Raw genomic sequence first — 18,844 nt, forward strand, 5'->3', positions numbered from 1 at the left:
ATGAACAGCTAGAAAACAACAATTCTGACAAAGGACAGAGGAACAGAGGTAGCAGTTATTGTAAGTGGAGGGTCCAGACCTGTGATTTCAAGCTTGGAAACTGCCCCAGGGCCCCAGATTCGCACCGCAGTGCTTGCCCCACAGCAATGCCCAGGACCGGCGGCTGACCTCCCGGCCTAAGAACTTTTCTATTTCTTCCCAAAGGAAAAGGGACCGAGGCCAGAAGCCTCCGCCGCCACCGACCTCTGCGCGCCGGGTGCCCAGTCCAGCCCCAAAGGCGGCTCGAACAGGATGGGACAAGGCGGCTCGGACGCCTCGCGGAGGCGGGCGGGCGCGGGAGGACCCCAGGCCTAAGCCGCCTGATGCCCACCGGGATCGGCTTCTGGACTGCGAGCCACCTGTGAAGACAACTGCGGGCTCCAGAACCCCAGACCCAGGGCACCCCGCGGGCAAAAAGCCTCGCAACCCGCAGCAGCCAGAGGCGGGCTCCACGCCCTTTCGAATCCGAAGCGGGGCTGATGACGAACACAGGGCGCGACGGACGCACACCCGCCCTGCGCTCGCACGACGGTGCGTGCGAGGAGCGCGAGGGAGACCCGGCTCGTCACCGGCGCGACCAGCGTTCCGCCTCCTCTGCTCCCTGCGCTCCCGCCACCTCGGCAACCCGGAGCCCGCCTCCCACCTCCATCCGAGGCCTCCGCCGCCGCGAGACTCACAACTTCGTTCCTGCCTCTTTAAATGGTGGGGCCAACGGGCCGCCCCTGCAGCCGCTGCCTGGGTGGCCCCGCGCGCCACTATTGAGGGGCGAACCAAGATGGCGGCGGCTTTGGCTCGGTGAGGAAGACGGAAGAGGCGGTGGCGGCGGCGGAGGGATAGGGACTCTCAGTATCCAGAAGCGCTCGTGCGCTTGGGAGCTCTCGGAGTCTTCCGCGCAGTGGTAGCAGTTGCAGCGGGACCTGGCGCCCGTCAGCTTCGGACATTTGAAGCAGACGAGAGGAGCACAACCTCCGGCTGCGGTGGCAGGGCCAGGTATAAGGAAGGAAAACATGGCGGCGGCGGCTTGAGGAGGCGGCGGCGGCGCGGGAAGCGGCTTTGCTGAGATCATGGCGGAGGCGGGAGCAGGGCAGTGACCGGCGCCCCGAGTTCCTAGCGCGGCGAGGCGGGAAGCTGCGAAGCGCTGCGCGCCCCGATTGGGGCGGCAGGGCTCCCCGGGCCTGGACAATAGCGCCGAGGAGCCAGAGGCGAGGAAAGGCGGGGACCAGAACTCGGCCCCGCGGCGGGCCATGCGTGCGGCAGCGCGGCTCCGGGGCGGCCAGCAGCTGCAGTGAGGCCGAGGGGCCCTCGGCTCGCGGGCGTGCTCCCGCCTTCCCCGGACCCCCTTCCCGGGCGACTCCGGCGGGGCCCGGACCCCAGGCGGCAAGATGACCGACACCCGGCGTCGGGTGAAGGTTTACACCCTCAACGAGGACCGGCAGTGGGACGACCGGGGCACCGGACATGTGTCGTCCGGCTACGTGGAGCGCCTGAAGGGCATGTCTCTGCTTGTCAGGGCCGAGAGTGACGGTGAGTGAATCCCTTGTCTCCCCGGCGTCCCTGGGCCACCTCCCCGGTTCTTTGGAACCCCTGGGCCGCTCCCCGGGAGGACGAAAAGGGGGCGGCTGGGCTGCAGCTGCCGCCTTCTCGGGGCAGGGCGGGCCCCGGCACCCCTGTCCTCCGGGAACTGCCCGGAGAGTGTTTAGGTGTCTGAGCGCCCGGGCGCACTTGCGGGCGGGAGCGGACCGGGCGCGTTTGAGCGGAGCCGCCTGGGAGTGTGGCGAGATCGGGGACGTGGGCGCGGGAGCCCGGAGCGGGCCGTTTCTGTGCACCAGAGTGACCTTGAGAAAGGTACTGATTAAACCGATCTCCTGCCTTAGTTCATCCATCTGTAGAGCAGGCATGAAACTTTTCTCGGAGCTAAGAAAGTTCTTAACAGTTTCGCTTTTTGGAACAGGAATGAATATTTTGTTGTACTCCCCTTGCCCCCCGCCCAAACACATTACTGCTGCATCTTTCCGACCCTGTTGCAGGTTGGCAGCGCTGGTTCATGGATCTGGCAACTCTGCACTAGGCAGAGAAAATATTTCTTTGCTTAAGAAGATAGATGGGTGTTTCCCCAGTGCTAGTTGTCTTTTTCATTAGAAATGAAGGTTTTGTGTGTAGTTTCACTGTGTAAACGTTTCTCAAGTGTGGAGTCATTTTATCGGAGCTTTTTAATTGCTAAAATTTGTATTCATAGTTGGGTTTAGTTAACAGGTGGGGAGAAGTTGGCAAGTATCTCTAGAGCCTTTCGATTCTGCCCCAGTGGTGTGTAAGCTTCACAGATTTTGAAACAGCCCTCAAGGTTCAAAGACCAAGTTGTTTGAAGATAAGCTTTTCACATTTTTAAAGACTCAACACTTCAGGGATTGCCACTTCCCCCGGTGGCATACCGTGAGTTTCCCTTAAAGAAAAAGTTCACATGGGGTAAAACTTTTTTCAAAATTGTTCCTCTCAATTTGAAAACCTGTTTTGTAACAATATCCCATAGTTTTATGGTAGCTAACTATCTCAGTTTATGATTGTAGTTGTTCTGTAAATGAATTACTACAAACTCATTTTAAGGAATTTTAATTGGACTTCCTAGCCAGAACTCCAGTTCCATGGAACAGATAAGACTCACCATTCTGTAATTGACGACTGCAGGGACATTGCTTTTCAATTTGAATTGAAAGAAAAATGGTAACTTGGAGTATGTTACCCACAGGTTACTTTATAAGGCTCCCCCAAAATAAAAGCGGAGAAAAACTATTTTTTCTTGGAGACGTTTAAAGGGTTTTGAATTCATTGGGTATATTTTTCTGAGGCCTATGTTACTTGCCTCTTAAAATACAAGTTTGAATGTGAAGTATTAGTTTACTTTGGTATATGATTATCATATAATAACCAGCTACTCTATGTTCTATGTTTTTGTTTGTTTGGAAAACTTTTTATGTGATGAGTTGGAAAGTATAAGCTTTATGGGTTTGGTTAACTTAAGATGAAAGCATGTGTAGATTCGAGATGAATTCTTTGAAATCTCATAATAATTTAAAATAAGAGGTAACTTCACATCCTGTGTTTAATTGTACTCATACAAAGTCCTTTGTTTAAAGTACTTTAAAGCATTAAGTCCCATTGTCATATTATCATAGGGAATCATATTCTTTTAACACAATAAGAATCTTTTTTTTCCCCCCATTTTTATCTGTTAGGGCAAGAGCTAAAAAAATTGACTGTGCCCTTGTTCAATATATAAGTTATTAGGAAACTAAATCCAAGAGTAGGCTTAGAAAATTCCAAGATATTTGTGAATACTTTATAAATAATTTTTACTTTTGATTATTCTTTTTTCTAACAGGAAAACTCCAAATAGGAATAATAGTCAAAATTTACTGTCTGCTGTGTGCCACTGTATCTTCTGGTGTTTTCTGATGTAGGTACTATTTTTAGCCATATATACAGATTGGGAAACTGAGGCCTAGAGAACCTAAAGAACCAAAGATCACATAGCTAGGTTAATTAAAAAGCAAGGAAGATGAGTGTTCAAACTGAGGTCGGGGAGTGGTATCAGATTGAATGAGATTTCTAGACTATGACTTGAAACTCGTATTATCAATTATTTAATTAACATCATTAACTGTTTACAGTGTGTTTGAAACACCCATATTATTGTCTACTTGCATTTGCTGCTTTATACTTAGACCCAAGTTTTATTTCAAAGGAAATGAAGACAAATGTTTAGCCTGACGATATTTAAAGTTGTAGTTTGTGTCCAAGCCACATGTGGGAATTTTCGCATTGGCTGCTAGCTTGGGTTATCCATTGTTGTGTGTTTCCCTCATTTGCCATACGGGATAATTCAGAATTTTCTTTTTATGGAAAGTTATTTCTGGTTTTCCATATGAGTCATTTATCTTGTTAGAGGAGGTTATAGACTTACCTGAAGATCAAGAAGGCAGTTTTTCCATGTCTGGATTGCATTCTGGAAGCTGAGTTGGCTTGACAATTCTGTAGCTCACTTTGCCTTGGAGGAGAGATGTCCCACTAGCTACTGAGCCCATTTTCTGATTTGCAGTTCAGTAGGTTCCTACTAGCAAAATAGGTTGTTGAAATGTATCTTTTTTTAAAAACAAAGATTACCTAATTTCTCAGGCTTTATCATAGCCATGTACTTGTAAGTTTCCATCTTCAGTAAAGATTATTTAGTGTATTTTCTTCCAGTTCATGCTGTACCTATTAGCTTGTTGCTTACTCTCTCATTTTATGTTCAAATCATTCTTTTTTTCCATTATGATTTTTACCACCTCCTACCAATTTTAGAATTGATAAAGAAATTGGAATTTCTTCACGTACTGAAGGATGTATTTGAACATAAAATCACATCAGTACTCTTTATTCTGGATTACTTGCCAATCATCAAGAATAGTGTTCTTATGTTTTTTACTTTAAGTTTTATGTTTTTTTACATCCAATAGTTTTAATGATTATTTACGATAGTTTAATTAATATTTATTAATAAAATCAATAAATTTTTATTAATATTTAATAGTTTTAATTAATTTACATTAATAGTTGTAATTCTGACTTGTTTATTCAGAGTTTAAAAGATTTAATTTTCACTGTTACTTGAGGCCTGAAGAAATGGGACATAAGGAAATGTTTTGTTCAGGGTAGCACTGCTAGCTAATGGTGAAAACTGGAATCTTCTGCTTCTACCTCTTGATAAAACTTGGTTATAGTAGACCTGCCTCTTCTATTTATATACACTATAAATAGGAGAAGAGGTCAACACTTTGGGTAGGAAAGTCTGTTTTGTTTTGGCTGCTGTGGTGAGAAATGAACAGAGAATCAGCATTTTCTATGTTATTCTTATAAATCAATAAGGTAGTATATGATCTTGCAACAATAAGCATTTCAAAATTTAGCTACCACGAAGAAACCAGAAAACATGATTTAAATGCACTGTCTTTTTCTCTTGTGTACTCCTGCATTATGGAAAATTAATAGGCTTAGGATAGTCAAGCCTTTAGTTATCATCTGTTGCATGTGATAACTTTTGAGTTCAGGGCATCGGCTACGTTGTGTATAACTGGGGTGGAGAGTTTTGAAGGCTGACAGACGTGTGAGACCTCTTAATGTAACACTACAGAGTGTTTTTCCTGAGCTTTCATTTTCGTTTTTAAGTGCCTTTGTAGTCCACAAAATTGAGTGGGAGGGACCTGGAACACAAATCTACTATAGGTTTAAAGCATTACACTAATCTCCTATCCAGGTGAGATTTTTGGTCTTATATTAATTCCTTTTGATACCTTTTGAACAAGTGAATTTTCCAGCTAAATTAAACAGTATAACAGAAGATTTAAAAGTCTCAACAATTATTATGAAATGCTCACTAAATATTGTATACTAGAAGGTTTTTTTTAAATAGTACAATGAGCCTGTGATGCTTAGTCTTTTGTTTATAATGTGTTTCTAGATCATTGTTATCAATACTAATTTTTCTACTATTCAGAAATAAAGTCATGCCAGGGAAATGATATTCTGATCATGCTATTAAAAAAGAGAGTATTGAGTGCTGGTTATGTGTTAGGTTCTGGGTCAGGCACTATATATTCAGTTAATACTCAAAAGCAACCCTGTGGTTGCTTTTGCTTTATTATTTTTTCTAACTTTTAAGTCTTGGTGCATTGATTCTTTGATTGGATAGTTTTGGGGTCTTTTTTTCCTGTACCCAGCCAAAAACCTATATATATATTTTTTAATATAAAATCTTTCTGTTTTAAAAGGTTTGCATGAATTATTCCCCAGTGGTTAAAGAATCCTGTCTGTAATGCAGGATACATAGGAGATGCAGGTTCAATCCCTGGGTAGGGCTGGTCCCCTGGAGTAGGAAATAGCAACCTACTCCAGTATTCCTGTGGGGAAAATTCCATGGACAGAGTAGCCTGGTGACTGAGCACGCACATATTGTATGAATATGTTTATTAGAACTGGGAATTAAACAAGCAGTCCTGAGCTGGATCCATACTACAGGCACTAGTTTTACGTTCTCTCGTTTCATTTCTTTTGCATGTACTAACTGCTCTCCCCTATCCCTGAAGGTGTTTGTTTCGTTTTGATAGGGTTGTGTTGGGAGTTTGCAACAGGATACTAGGGAAGTTATCACATTTTATTTTATGAGACCCAAGATATGAAGTAGAGAGGGAACATTTTTAATGACTTAAATATTTATACTCATAGTTGTACTGTTTTATGGTCACTTTTTCTTGCTGTCAGTCCATGACAGCTTTACCTGTGATTGTCTTGGTTATGTTATGAGTGGGCATTTCCCCTTCTTTACCATTGTCTTCCTATTTCCTGAGTGTATAGATCTTCTTTTTATCAGTACATTTGGGGCATCTGTTTGTGTCAGGATATACAAATTGACTAACACTTTCACTTTTTCAAACATCTAAAATCAGCATAGTATTCACAGAGTATAGCATTATTGACACAGTAGCATTTCTCAAATTTTTTCCCTTAGGATACCTTTAATGTACTAAAACTGAGGACCTCTAAAAGCTTTATTTATGTTTAAACAAAAAATATCAGTATTTACCACGTTAAAGCTTAGACTTCAAAAATCTTTTCTTTTACATTTTTACATATCTCTTTAATGTCCAGTTAAATTTTTTTTTAAAGGATTCTTTGGTACTTCTGCATTCAACCTGTTACAGTATCAGTGTAAACACACTGAGAGAAAAAGAATGAAAAGGGCAACTAATCTCTTAGTAATATTATAAAAATAGTTTTGATTTTCTAGGCCTTTTGAGATCCCCACACTCTGAGTATAGCTGGCACAAACATTGTTTCTAGTTTTCTTTAACCTTTACAAACACTGCTAATGACATCTTTATTCATATGCTTGGCACTTGTATGAGGATGTAGGATAATTTCCTAGAAGGATTGTTGGACTAAAGAGTAATATGTGTTTAAAAGCTTCATAAAGATAAATGACCCTCCAAAGGGGTTGTGCTGATACTCAGTTTTGGTAATAGTAAATGAGAGTTAAGGACCCTCTTATTTTTTGAAGTATGCTATGCTAAGTCACTTCAGTCTTGTCCGACTCCATAGACGGCAGCCCATCAGGCTCCCCCGTCCCTGGGATTCTCCAGGCAAGAACACTGGAGTGGGCTTCCATTTCCTTCTCCAATGCGTGAAAGTGAAGTCGCTCAGTCGTGTCCGACTCTTGGATTGCGACCCCATGGATTGCAGCCTACCAGGCTCCTCCGTCCATGGGATTTTCCAAGCAAGAATACTGGAGTGGGGTGCCATTGCCTTCTCCTTTTGAAGTATATATATGCATAAATATCGACTTGCGGGTGCATCGGAACTTTGGGATGGACTGGCAAGCGTTTGCTGTGCAGGAGTATTCTTTAGTTCACCTGAGAGTAGTTGATTTTGCTGTGATAGATTCTACAATGACAAGTTTAATTGATGCATTCCCCTTAGCTTCATCCATCTCTCTTGTTTTTGCATTTCCATATTTCCTTCTGAGTCATTCAAGTGGGAAGGCCTTTTTCAAGTCTTGATATTGGGGTTTGCTCTCTAGGCTTGTCTTTCTCTCTGTAAGAGTATCTTTCTCAAATATGTGAGGTTTTCAGATGTGTGGGGAGATGGTATCATAGGGGGGTGGTGAGAATGAAATTCCCCTTGGAGGATAAAGGAAGATTGGAGAGGATGAATATGTTTCTCAAATTCGGATGGGGGGCTGTTTTGCGTATGTGATTCAGTTATTAAGATACATATGCTGGATCTATCCATTATCAAAAGCACGTGTCTCAACTGGTTCTTCTTTGGTTGATTGGATAAGTGCTTATAACTTGATCCAATAGGAACTGAGAGATGGGAGTGGGGAACCTAATAGATGGGCTAGGAATAAAACTAGAAATATGTCTTCATGGGATCTTTTTAAATTGAAGGATAATCACTTTACAATATTGTGTTGGTTTCTGCCATACGTCAGCATGATGTCTTTCCATTATTGTCTTACTTAGCCTCCCAATTAAAAGATTGCTTTCCATGGTCCAGCCTCTACAACGTACTGACATCTTAGGGAGCGTGGTACTTGAGGACCAGAGCTGGACTACCTAAAGTTGTATCTTAGACTAAACCATGGGATATGGCTGAAATGGGTTTTAGGAGAGATACTTCCCCTGAATCTTGAATGCTCCAGGAGAAAGAAAAACTTAGTAACACCTGAAGCTTCTGGTATGTGCTTATCCTTGTTTTAGCCAGCACTTTGGGAGGGAACACTTCAAACTTCAGATAATTTGTAATTGGTTTTTTCTTTCTAGTCCTTTCCTTTCTAGTTTTTCCTTTCTGTAACATTACTGAGAGTTTTGAAACAAATGAAAAGGGGCTGGGGATGGAAACTGGTTCTTAAAAAATAACGGTTTTACCAATGCTGGGTGCTTTGTTTTAGCAGCTGCCAAGTCAGGCATGTGCTTCTTGAAATCACAACTTGAAGCGCAGCCCGTGTGCCGCATGCTGTTTACCCCTTCTCTTAAAGACAAACTCCGTAACCAGCACTCTGGAAGCCTGACTCATGTCTCTCTCCAGTCACTGTCTCCCGCCTCCCCACCTAACTTCTAACACCATAGATTAATATTTGGTACTTCTTTAACTTTATGTAAATGGACTTATGGGATATACATTTGTCTGAGGCTTGTTTGTAAGATTCATATACATTATTGCATTTACATATTTTGGTTCATTAACAATGCTATATGGTATTCCATAATATGAATATTTACTCTTTAGGGGTTTTTTTGGTAACAGAATTCACATGCCAGCTAATTGACTCATTTAAAGTGTATAATTCAGTATGTTCTGGTATAGTCACAGGGTTATGCACCTATCACCACAGTAAGAGAATGTTTTGTCCTCTAAAAGAAATCATGTACCCATTAGCACCCATTTGTTCCCCCTTCCTCCCAGTCCTAAGCAGCCACTAATCTGCATATCCACTAAATTTGCATATTCTGGACAATTCATATAAACACAGTCCTAAAATATGTGGTCCTTTGTGACTGGCTTCTTTAACTTATGTTTTCAAGGTTCATCCGTTATAGCATGGATCAGAACTTGATACCTTTGTATAGCTGAATAGTAGTTCACTTTATCCATTCATCAGTATTTGGACCTTTGGATTGTTTCAATTTTTTTGCTATTATGAATAATGCTCCTATGAATGTATATACACGTACTTGTGTGGGCATGTTTTCATTTCTCTTGTATATACCTAGGAGTGGAATTGCTGGTAACTCTTAACATTTTGAGGAACTGCCAAACTTAAGTAGATGCCTTTTTATATACCCACAAGAGAATGTTTGAGGTTCCAATTTCTCCACACGGTTGCCAGCTCTTGTCATTATCTGTCTTTGATTATAGGCTTCCTAAGTGATGTGAAATGGTTATCTTTTCTTGGTTTTGATTTAATTTATCTAATGAATAATGATGTTGAGCATCTTTTCTTGTTACTGCCATCTTCTTTGGAGAAGTACCTATTCAGAACCATTGCGCATTTTTAAATTGGGTGTTTGCAAATTAAGTCACCACAACTTGGCAAATGCTGATATTTTACTGTATATATTCAGTACCATTTAGCACCATTATGAGTTCATGGCAGTGAAGGGTCAGTAAATTACTAACAAAGGACAGTATCACAATTAGTAGATGAATTTAAAGCAAAGCTAGTTCAATTTGGAAATGTTAGCGCACCTGTTTCTCAAGTGTCTGGCCACTATTTAGAATGGATAAAACAATTGTTAAATGTAATAGGAGATGAAAGCCTTGGGTGAGAGACAGCTGCAGAGAAAATGCTTCTTAAGTATTTTGGGCCAGAACTTGTCTTTAAACTGGACTTGGTTGATTCCACCTTAAACACAATTTATACCTCTCCAGGCAGAGAGGTATAAATCTAGTCTTAAAATTTGTTCTTTGTGAAGACATACAGATGGCCAACAGGCACAAGAGAAGATGCTCACATTGCTAATTAGAGAGATGCAAACAAACACTGGTGAGATATACCACCTTACACCAATCAGAATGGCCATCAAAAAATCTACAAACAATTAATGCTGGGGAGGGTGTGGAGAAAAGGGAATCCTCCTACAAGGTTGGTGGAAATGTAAATTGGTGCAGCCACTACTGAAGGCAATATGGAGGTTCTTCCCAAAAAAAGGTAAAAATGGAGTTGCCATATGATCCTGCAATCCCACTCCTGGGCATGTAACTGGAGAAAACTATAATTGGAAAGGATATGCACCCTAGTGTTCATTGTAGCACTATCTACAATAGCCAAGACATGGAAACAACTTGTTCGTAGAAGGGAAATGAAGGTAAGTCCAACAGAAAGACAAACACCATATGATATCACTCATATATGGAATCTGAAATATGACACAAATGAACTTTTCTATGAAGCAGATTAATAGAACAGACTTGTGGTTGCCAGTGGAGAAGAGGGATGGGCTAGGAGTGGGGGGTTAGCAGATGCTAACTATTTCATATAAAATAAGTGAACAGCAAGGTCCTACAGTATAGCACAGGGAACTATATTCACCCTATGATTAAATCATGATGGAAAGGAACATGATAAAGTGTGTGTGTATGTATATATTTATATAATTGAACACTTGGTCTAATACCCTGAGTCTGATGATACTGTGATACTGCCAGGGGAAAAACAGATATGTGCAAATTCGCTTGTTCTGAGAAGTAAATTGATAGTTTGAAGATGGAGAAGTTTGGTAATTCCTGTATTAAACAAAAATATAAGATTTTCTGAAGGTGAATCACAATTTGGGGATGTACTTGTGTAATGAATCACCCCTGATGTTTTCAAACTTTTATCAGTAAATTCTTATTTTAGCCAGATTTTATTAATGCTAATTTGCATGTTTTACTTGCATTTCTCTCAATACTGGTGAATATCAGAGATTTAATCCCAGATCATCTGGCTTCACATTGTGCTATTTCACTTCTTTTGCTGCTCGGGAGTTTGTTAGATCTCTGTTACCATCCAGTACTCATTCTTCAGTTGATTGTGTCTTGTCTTGTTAAAAGTAAGCACGTATGACGTCAGCATTTCTTGGGTTATAGGCTATTATATTTAAATTCGTATTGTTTTAAAGTAATAGTTCCTGTACTGAAGTTGTATGCGCATCAGACCTTCAAAAAGGAAATGTGTGTATGTAAGGGAATAATACAGTGTTGCTGCTTTGCAGTTACATAATGGAATGTGTGTTTTTTCTCCCCTCTTTCCTAGGTTCTCTACTTTTAGAATCCAAAATAAATCCAAATACTGCATACCAGAAACAACAGGTAAAATTTTGAAGATGTTGTGCCCTTTTTTTTTTTTTTTTTTTTTTTTTTTTTTGATATTGTGCTTTATCTTGAATATTATTCTCTCGGTTTGGTGATTAAATGAAAATTTACCATCTGATTCCTTACAGTGAAAAATTGGAGCAGATTACATGTTTTGCCTATCTAATTCCAAAATACAGTTCCAGATATTTGACCAGCTGAGCCTTATTTCTCACAAGTTACATCTAAAATAACCCAGTTTTCTCTTCTAAAGAGAATTTAAAAAGTGACCGCTGGTGGAATAATCAGCTCCTTTCTTTGCTGTTGTGAATGCTAGTAGTGCAGGAGGAACATTCGTATCTCTATATAGCAACTTAGTATAAATATGAATCTGATTTCTTACATAGCCTGAGCAGGACCTTATAATGATGTAACAGTTTTTAAAGAACTTTCAGTTTGAGTAAACTTTCTTGTACCCTTCTGATGCAAGAGATAACTGAAAGTAAATCTCTCAATGCCTACAAGCACTATCACCAAAATTGGTATTTATTCAGAATATACACAGATAGATAATACTGAGTTCTCTACAAAGCCACTGAAATTATTATCAGTCTTGTCATTGCTCTGAAGGTGCAGATATAAAATAACTTTAAAAATATTACCAACACATTTATATAAATGAATTATAAAGTGCTTTTTCATTGACCATTAAAATACTATTAGAGGGAAGTTAGTTTTACTTTGCACATTAGATGATGCTTAAAGGTTGTGACTTGCTTGAGGTCACACAGATAATACATAGGAAATTTGATATTTACTCCTAAATTTATTTAATGATGTTTTATTTGTCCAACAAACATTGGTACAATATGAAATATTTTCTTGATGGTTTAATGGTCTGTTAACACTATTGTATTTGTTGTTCTTAAGAAAATTTTAAGGTTCTATTGGAATGGCTGGAGGCTACAGTATTTGATTTTGATGTTCAGTACTTAAATTCACATTTTGAGGTTTCAGTCAGCTAAAGAGTAAAAAGCATATCCTTAGAAAAAGAAAAGACTGAATCTGTTTTGAGGATGAATGAACAAATCCATATGTTTTAACCTATAGGTTGTTGGATGATAAGCAAGATGATTTGGTGAAAATTAGGCTCTTTAAGGAAAACAGAGGAGCAGTTCCTAAAAATTTTCAAAATTAAAAATTTGTCAAATGGGTCATTAAGGGCATATTTCTAGCTGTGCCCTGATCACGCCTCCAGATGATTCTGAATATACACTGTAGCAGAACAGTTTCTTCTAGTTGTATTAAACTCATTACTAATGTGGTAGTGGTTTTAGACTTCTTCCAGTGAATCTTATGTTATTACCAGTTTTCAAAACAGTATGTATTGTCTCATTTATTTAAAGACAAACTGAGGCTCAGGGAGGCCACCCAGCTGACTAATTTACGCTGTAATGTAAATTATTTTGAGTTTGAATAGCTGCTCAGTCACTGTGGAGCACATTGCTTGCCTGGGATCTCTAGAAGTTCTTGAAGGTAATAAAAGGGCTCTTTGAGTTCTTTTTTAAAAATTCTGAGTAAGACTTGTAGATTTATCCTGTTAGTAATGCTGCACAACCCCGTCAGAGGATCATTTATTTACTTCTGGCTGGCATCACTTTAGTTTAGTAAGAAATTATTGGCCTTATGATTGATAGTTAAGTGATTGAATAGAATTTATATGAAGTTTAGCAGACAGATTTTTGAACATGGGATCTGTTTGTGTACAATCAAGTGTCCTTGCTGAGGTAGTAAAAAGTATAAGAAATAATAGATCCTTTAAGATACCTTAAAATATAGTTAGGTTTCCTCTTCAATATGGGAATCTTAATCATTCCAATCACATGCTCAACTCACCTTGGCTTGGCTTTTTTCAGTTACTTATTAATCAGTTTGAATTATTTTTCTTTATATAGTCAGTAAGTTTGAAAGGGCTTCCCTGTTGGCTCAGATGGTAAAGAATCCACCTGCAATGCAGGAGACCCAGGTTCAATCCCTGGGTCAGGAAGATTCCCTGGAGAAGTGAATGGCAACCCACAGCAGCATTTATGCCTGGAGAATTCCATGGACACAGGAGCCTGGTGGGCTACAGTCTGGGGGATTGCAAAGAGTCAGACACAACTAAGCGACTAACGCAAGCTTGAAAGGATATCTTAAATCCCATAAATATTATACCATGCATACTGTAGAATACATACTGTACTACAGCAAATGTAAAGTGGTCTTGGCATTGTGATTGTAGTGTCTTGCTGAGATGATATCTTTAGTAAAAACTGTTTATTACACTTACTGTCATAAAAAAGTCAGTATGAAAAATAAAGGGGGTGCTAGGAGCATCTTGCTTCCTGAATGTTGGTAAAAGTTAAAAAAAACCTCAGATCAAATAAATGCTCACATATTACAAATTTAACTAATAATTTCAAGGATGTTACGGGCCTCAAGTGCCCCAGTAAAGAACACTGGATACTGACAATGAGGAGGAGGAACTGTGTTTATTTTATTAATCCCATCCTCCTAACATACCCTTGTTATTAAAGTACTCAAAACTTTCTCTTCGGGCGTTTTGACTAGAGCATAAAATGTGACAATGTGCAAGCAAACTGACGTAGTTTTAGTTTGTATCTTTTGATACATTTGGATGGTGTGCTCAGTTGTAGTGGCTTTCATATATGGGTTCAGCTTTGTCTTAAGGAGAACATTGTTTTAATTTTATAGATTGGATAAAGTGAAGTGTAAAAGAACATTGGAAATTACTAATATCAATGTTGCAAAAAGTAGAAATGAGTACTGTTCTCATTTCCCTATTTTGTTCGTTTGCTTTTTACTTTAAAGTAGTTTGTGGTAATATAGGTTAATCATTCAGACTTCTTTATTTCTCTTAAGGACACTTTGATTGTGTGGTCTGAAGCAGAAAATTATGACTTGGCCCTCAGCTTTCAAGAAAAAGCTGGATGTGATGAAATTTGGGAGAAGATATGTCAGGTAATTTAAAAGTAGAAAATCAACATGCTTTCATTTTAAGCATTTTGGTTTTTGCTGTGGTTTAAGCTGATACCTCATACTTTAAAATGCATAGAGACACATGTCATATAGATTAGTGCTGTCTGTGAAAAACTTGATTTATAGAAAAGCACAGTTTATTGACACCAGTGTACCCAGTCCAGACCTTTGCTGAACTCCAGAGTTTTATATTCACCTGCCTTTCAGAGCTGTCCTCCATGAATGCTACTAGCATCTCAAATTCAGTAGTCTAAAACTGAGCTTAATCTCACTGAGATTTGTTCATTTTCCTATCTCTCTCATCTTAGTAAATGCCATTCAGTTGCTGAAGTCAGAAACAAGTTTATCCTTCCTTCATCCTCTCTGTCCATTCAGTCCTTAAACTCTTAAGTCTTCAATGCATTCATTTATCTTCATTTTCACTTCTGTTGGTTTACTAAGCTACCATCATTTCTTGCTTGGTTTATTGCATTCATCCCAGATCTACCCAGCTAGAGTATCTTTTTTAAAATGAAAGTCTGATCATCTTACTCTTTGTTCATTAACTTCTTGTGACTCTCGACTATCTCTTCAGTTTCATCATTTTTGTTCTTGGTTGATTCCAGAATTCCTTAGTGGTTCTTGTACCTCAGTCTAGTGGTAACATCTCCACAATCTTTTGTGAATGGTCATTGATAATGCACTCTAGTGGCTCAAGCCGTTTTTTCTTATTGAAGATTCATATAGACCATTATATCCTAAGGACACTTTTTCTATCCTCACGTTTATTTTATCTGGAGAAGAAATAATTTTCAGCAGATTCTTTAATTCATTGGTTCTCAAGGTGTGATTCTTAAACCAGCAGAATGAGCATAACCTGGGATCTGATAGAAATGCAAATTATGAGACCTCCATCCCAGATCTGCTGAATTAGAAACTCTATGAGTAGGTACCAGTTTTAATAAGCCTTCTGGATCAGATTTTCTCTGTTTAAAGGGCAAGGTAGTAAATATTTTAGGCTTTGTGGACTACACTGTTTACTGTTTAGCTACTCAGTTCTGCTGTTGTACTGAGAAAGTAGTCATAGACAAACAAATGGACGTCGTTCTCTTCCCAGTAAAATTTTATTAACGGGGTGGGCCAGGTTTGGCAGTTGTCTGTCAGTGCCTGCTTCAGCTGACTCTGGTGAACCATGACATTTGAGAGCCGCTGCCTTAATAGACTATAGAAGCCTGTGTTCTCGAGACACAGATTTTCCTTAACTTGCAAAGTTTATTTCTGCTATATCATTCTACTCAGTTGTGTTGCATAAATTAACCTGTTTAGTTGTTGCTTTCCTTCTCTTAACAGGTGAAAAACTAACATATATGTATTTATGCCTTCTTCATGTTTTCTTTGCTTTCTGCCCCATACAGTTGTTTCTACAGCATATTCCTCTAGATTTTGTCATTTGGAGTTCTCCAGTAGAGAGAGATGAAATTAATGAATTCAGGGTGGTGCTGAAAGTATCTGTTATTCACACAAATCTTGTTTCCTCTTCACTTTTCTGAGATGAACAGCCCCACCCTGCACACAGTCTTTTATTAGGCTAGTATTTAACTCAGACCTGGACTCAGTCTGTTACTGTCAGGCTTGGGTCTTCTTTAAAATTCTCAGACCTTTATTATGCTTTTCCTTAGTCTGTAACACCATAAATTCTTCATTGTCTCTTGGGACACTAGTAGTACTTGTATACTTTTCTCTGTAGTAACATTCCTGGGAATCTGGCTTACTTTGTTGTTCTTTTCTGATATAGTTACATAGTTCATGTTCAAAATGTCATTTCCCAATGACTTATGACCCTGACTGCACATCTTTTATGGTCTTCACATTCTCATTTTCTTTATATCCAGATTGACTTCTAAGATTTATCCTTTCTCCAGGAAAGCTCTTTCTTCTAGCTTAGCCTTGTTTCCTTTTAAAATTTTCATTCTCAAATTGCTTCTGTTCTGAAAGCAAGACTGAAACATACTTGTCAAATATTTAAGAGTTTCACTTTGTTTCCCTAAGCAGATCAGATTCCTAAACACGGGCCTTTTGGATTACCTGTTCAGTCTTCATATTTGCGAGTTCACTCAAGAAGATACCATTTTCAATACAATTACAGTCTCTCATCCCTTTTCATTTGATTTTGTAATCAAATGCCTACCACATTTCTATAGGTAAAGCCATAGCTTGAATATTAGGAGTCTAAAGCTGTGGTGAGATCTTATGTAATTTCAAAAATCCAGAGCCAACTTGAGACCATGCCAGGTACAAGCTGTGAATGTGCCTGGCCTCCTTTTAGTGGTTCTGCCCACTGGATTAAGGTCAAGATGGTGTCACCTTGCAGCATATTTCAAGACTTAGTTCAGGTCTTCTTCCCTTCTGATATTCATCAACATCTCTTAACCATTCTAAGCAGTTTAAGTTTGTTGGTCATTTCATATGAGGCCTATTTTTTCCATCCCTTTGCCTTTCAGTTTGGCCTTTTGAGCTGGTTTAATGCCAGTGTCAGATTATAGGGCCAAGAGAGCAAAACTCATTTCATTCTGAAATATGTCTTTGACCTTTTGTAAAAAGTTTCTTTTACCTTAAATTATATTTAATTGTGAAGACTTATAAGTTAATTTTTTATAAGTAGAGTCCCCTACACTGACATAAGGTTGGGATTTATGACAAACTTGAGAGCTTCTAGGGGATCATGAAAGGTAAAGGTCTGTATGTGTAGAAAGAAAAACTTCATGGTTTGGTTACTTAACTATAAGCAAGTATTCTTAGGGCATAGCTCTACTACATATAGGTTGCAGTTACTTTTTGTGTGGTTTTATTTTTATGTGGGTGCACTTGTTTCCAGCTCAGTTTTTCTTAATCATATTTTTCTTAATCATATTTTTGGGCTACCAACCAGCATTTATAGCAAATCAGTGACCCTCTTTGGTCCAAAGCCAGTTTGTACATGCTCTTTTCCCTTGGTTTCTAAATTAACTGATATTAAATATTTTTCTTATTGCTTACAGTGATACATATTTTCTATGGTCACAGCATTTGTTAGAATTTTACTTAAACTTTGAAGAGTTTAATGGATGTACCATAGCATAATGCTAGGAATGTTTCGGGGGGTTGCCCTGGTCTGTTGATGAATGGGTGTTTTACCATCAGGCTTCTTTATTATGGGTCTGCAGGGCACTCTTAAGTCACAGTCACCGATACTTTAGCGGATGTTAGAATGTTTCCATTGCTGATAAACCTTGTATTCATGAGGAAGCTCATTACATTTCTGAACTTTGAACTTCCTTCTTTAAAATTAAAAGTGTGTATTATTTATAGAAATGTGCTTAGAAAAGCAGGCATTTGTGTCAAGTTTGAAGAAAGTTCTAATCTTGAAAATCATCATGATAGTTTTGTATATACCATTAAAAAAATGGTATAGTTTTTGCCATTTAGATTTGCTTTGATTACACTTCTTCAGCTATTACAAATATTGTTTAATAGGTTCAAGGAAAGGACCCATCAGTGGACATCACTCAGGACCTTGTAGATGAGTCTGAAGAGGAGCGTTTCGATGATATGTCATCACCAGGTTTAGAATTGCCATCTTGTGAATTAAGTCGTCTTGAGGAAATTGCAGAACTTGTGGCGTCATCCTTACCTTCTCCCCTGCGTCGTGAAAAACTTGCACTAGCACTGGAAAATGAGGGCTATATTAAAAAGCTCTTAGAGCTTTTTCACGTGTGTGAGGATTTGGAAAATATTGAAGGACTGCACCACTTGTATGAAATTATCAAAGGCATCTTCCTCTTGAATCGAACTGCTCTTTTTGAAGTTATGTTCTCTGAGGAATGTATCATGGACGTCATTGGATGCTTAGAATATGATCCTGCTTTATCACAACCACGAAAACATAGGGAATTTCTAACAAAAACAGCCAAGTTTAAAGAAGTGATTCCCATATCAGATCCTGAGTTGAAACAAAAAATTCATCAGACATACAGAGTTCAGTATATACAAGATATGGTTCTCCCTACCCCTTCAGTCTTCGAAGAAAATATGTTATCAACACTTCACTCCTTTATTTTTTTCAATAAGGTAGAAATTGTTGGTATGTTACAGGTGAGTTAGATTATTCTTTTTTTTTCCCTCTGCTTAAAAAAAATGCCTGTTGCCTTCAGCAAAAATTTTCTGTTCAAACTTTAGGCACATAAGTTGAATTTTATTTTTTGTCTAAAGGTATTTACTCTGGTGATATTGCAAGAGATTATAATAGATAATACTGCGGAACACATAAGGTTGTGTTTGGATTAGGGATGATAAAGGTGATTTTTTTTTTAATCTAGCTCAAAGAAATAATAGAGAAAGGATCTTAATGAAACAACTGAATGTAGAATTTTAGGGATATTAA

General features: G+C 39.0%; 2 protein-coding genes across 6 annotated transcripts in view; one reads left to right on the forward strand and one right to left on the reverse strand.

Annotated features, from left to right (window-relative positions):
- Positions 1 to 621, reverse strand: part of LOC112577633 (U3 small nucleolar RNA-associated protein 14 homolog A) — a 45,080-nt gene extending 44,459 nt beyond the window's left edge. For all 3 annotated transcript variants that reach the window (XR_006547160.1, XR_006547159.1, XR_006547161.1), the window contains exon 1: positions 244 to 621. The gene's annotated coding sequence lies outside the window, so the exon portion shown is untranslated. The remainder of the gene's footprint in view (positions 1 to 243) is intronic.
- Positions 622 to 678: 57 nt separating this feature from the next.
- Positions 679 to 18,844, forward strand: part of PPP4R3A (protein phosphatase 4 regulatory subunit 3A) — a 34,918-nt gene continuing 16,752 nt past the window's right edge. The window contains exons 1-5 of one of the 3 annotated variants that reach the window (XM_006076169.3): positions 1,444 to 1,563; positions 3,416 to 3,490; positions 11,369 to 11,424; positions 14,329 to 14,427; positions 17,938 to 18,555. In XM_006076169.3, the coding sequence (XP_006076231.1) occupies positions 18,013 to 18,555 (543 nt within the window). In that variant the 5' untranslated portion in view covers positions 1,444 to 1,563; positions 3,416 to 3,490; positions 11,369 to 11,424; positions 14,329 to 14,427; positions 17,938 to 18,012. Of the gene's footprint in view, positions 1,564 to 3,415; positions 3,491 to 11,368; positions 11,425 to 14,328; positions 14,428 to 17,937; positions 18,556 to 18,844 lie in introns of all 3 variants that reach the window. The other 2 variants (XM_006076167.3, XM_006076168.3) reach the window with 2 other exon arrangements.

The sequence above is a fragment of the Bubalus bubalis genome, chromosome 20 (genome assembly GCF_019923935.1).
Source record: "Bubalus bubalis isolate 160015118507 breed Murrah chromosome 20, NDDB_SH_1, whole genome shotgun sequence".
Lineage (NCBI taxonomy): Eukaryota > Metazoa > Chordata > Mammalia > Artiodactyla > Bovidae > Bubalus > Bubalus bubalis.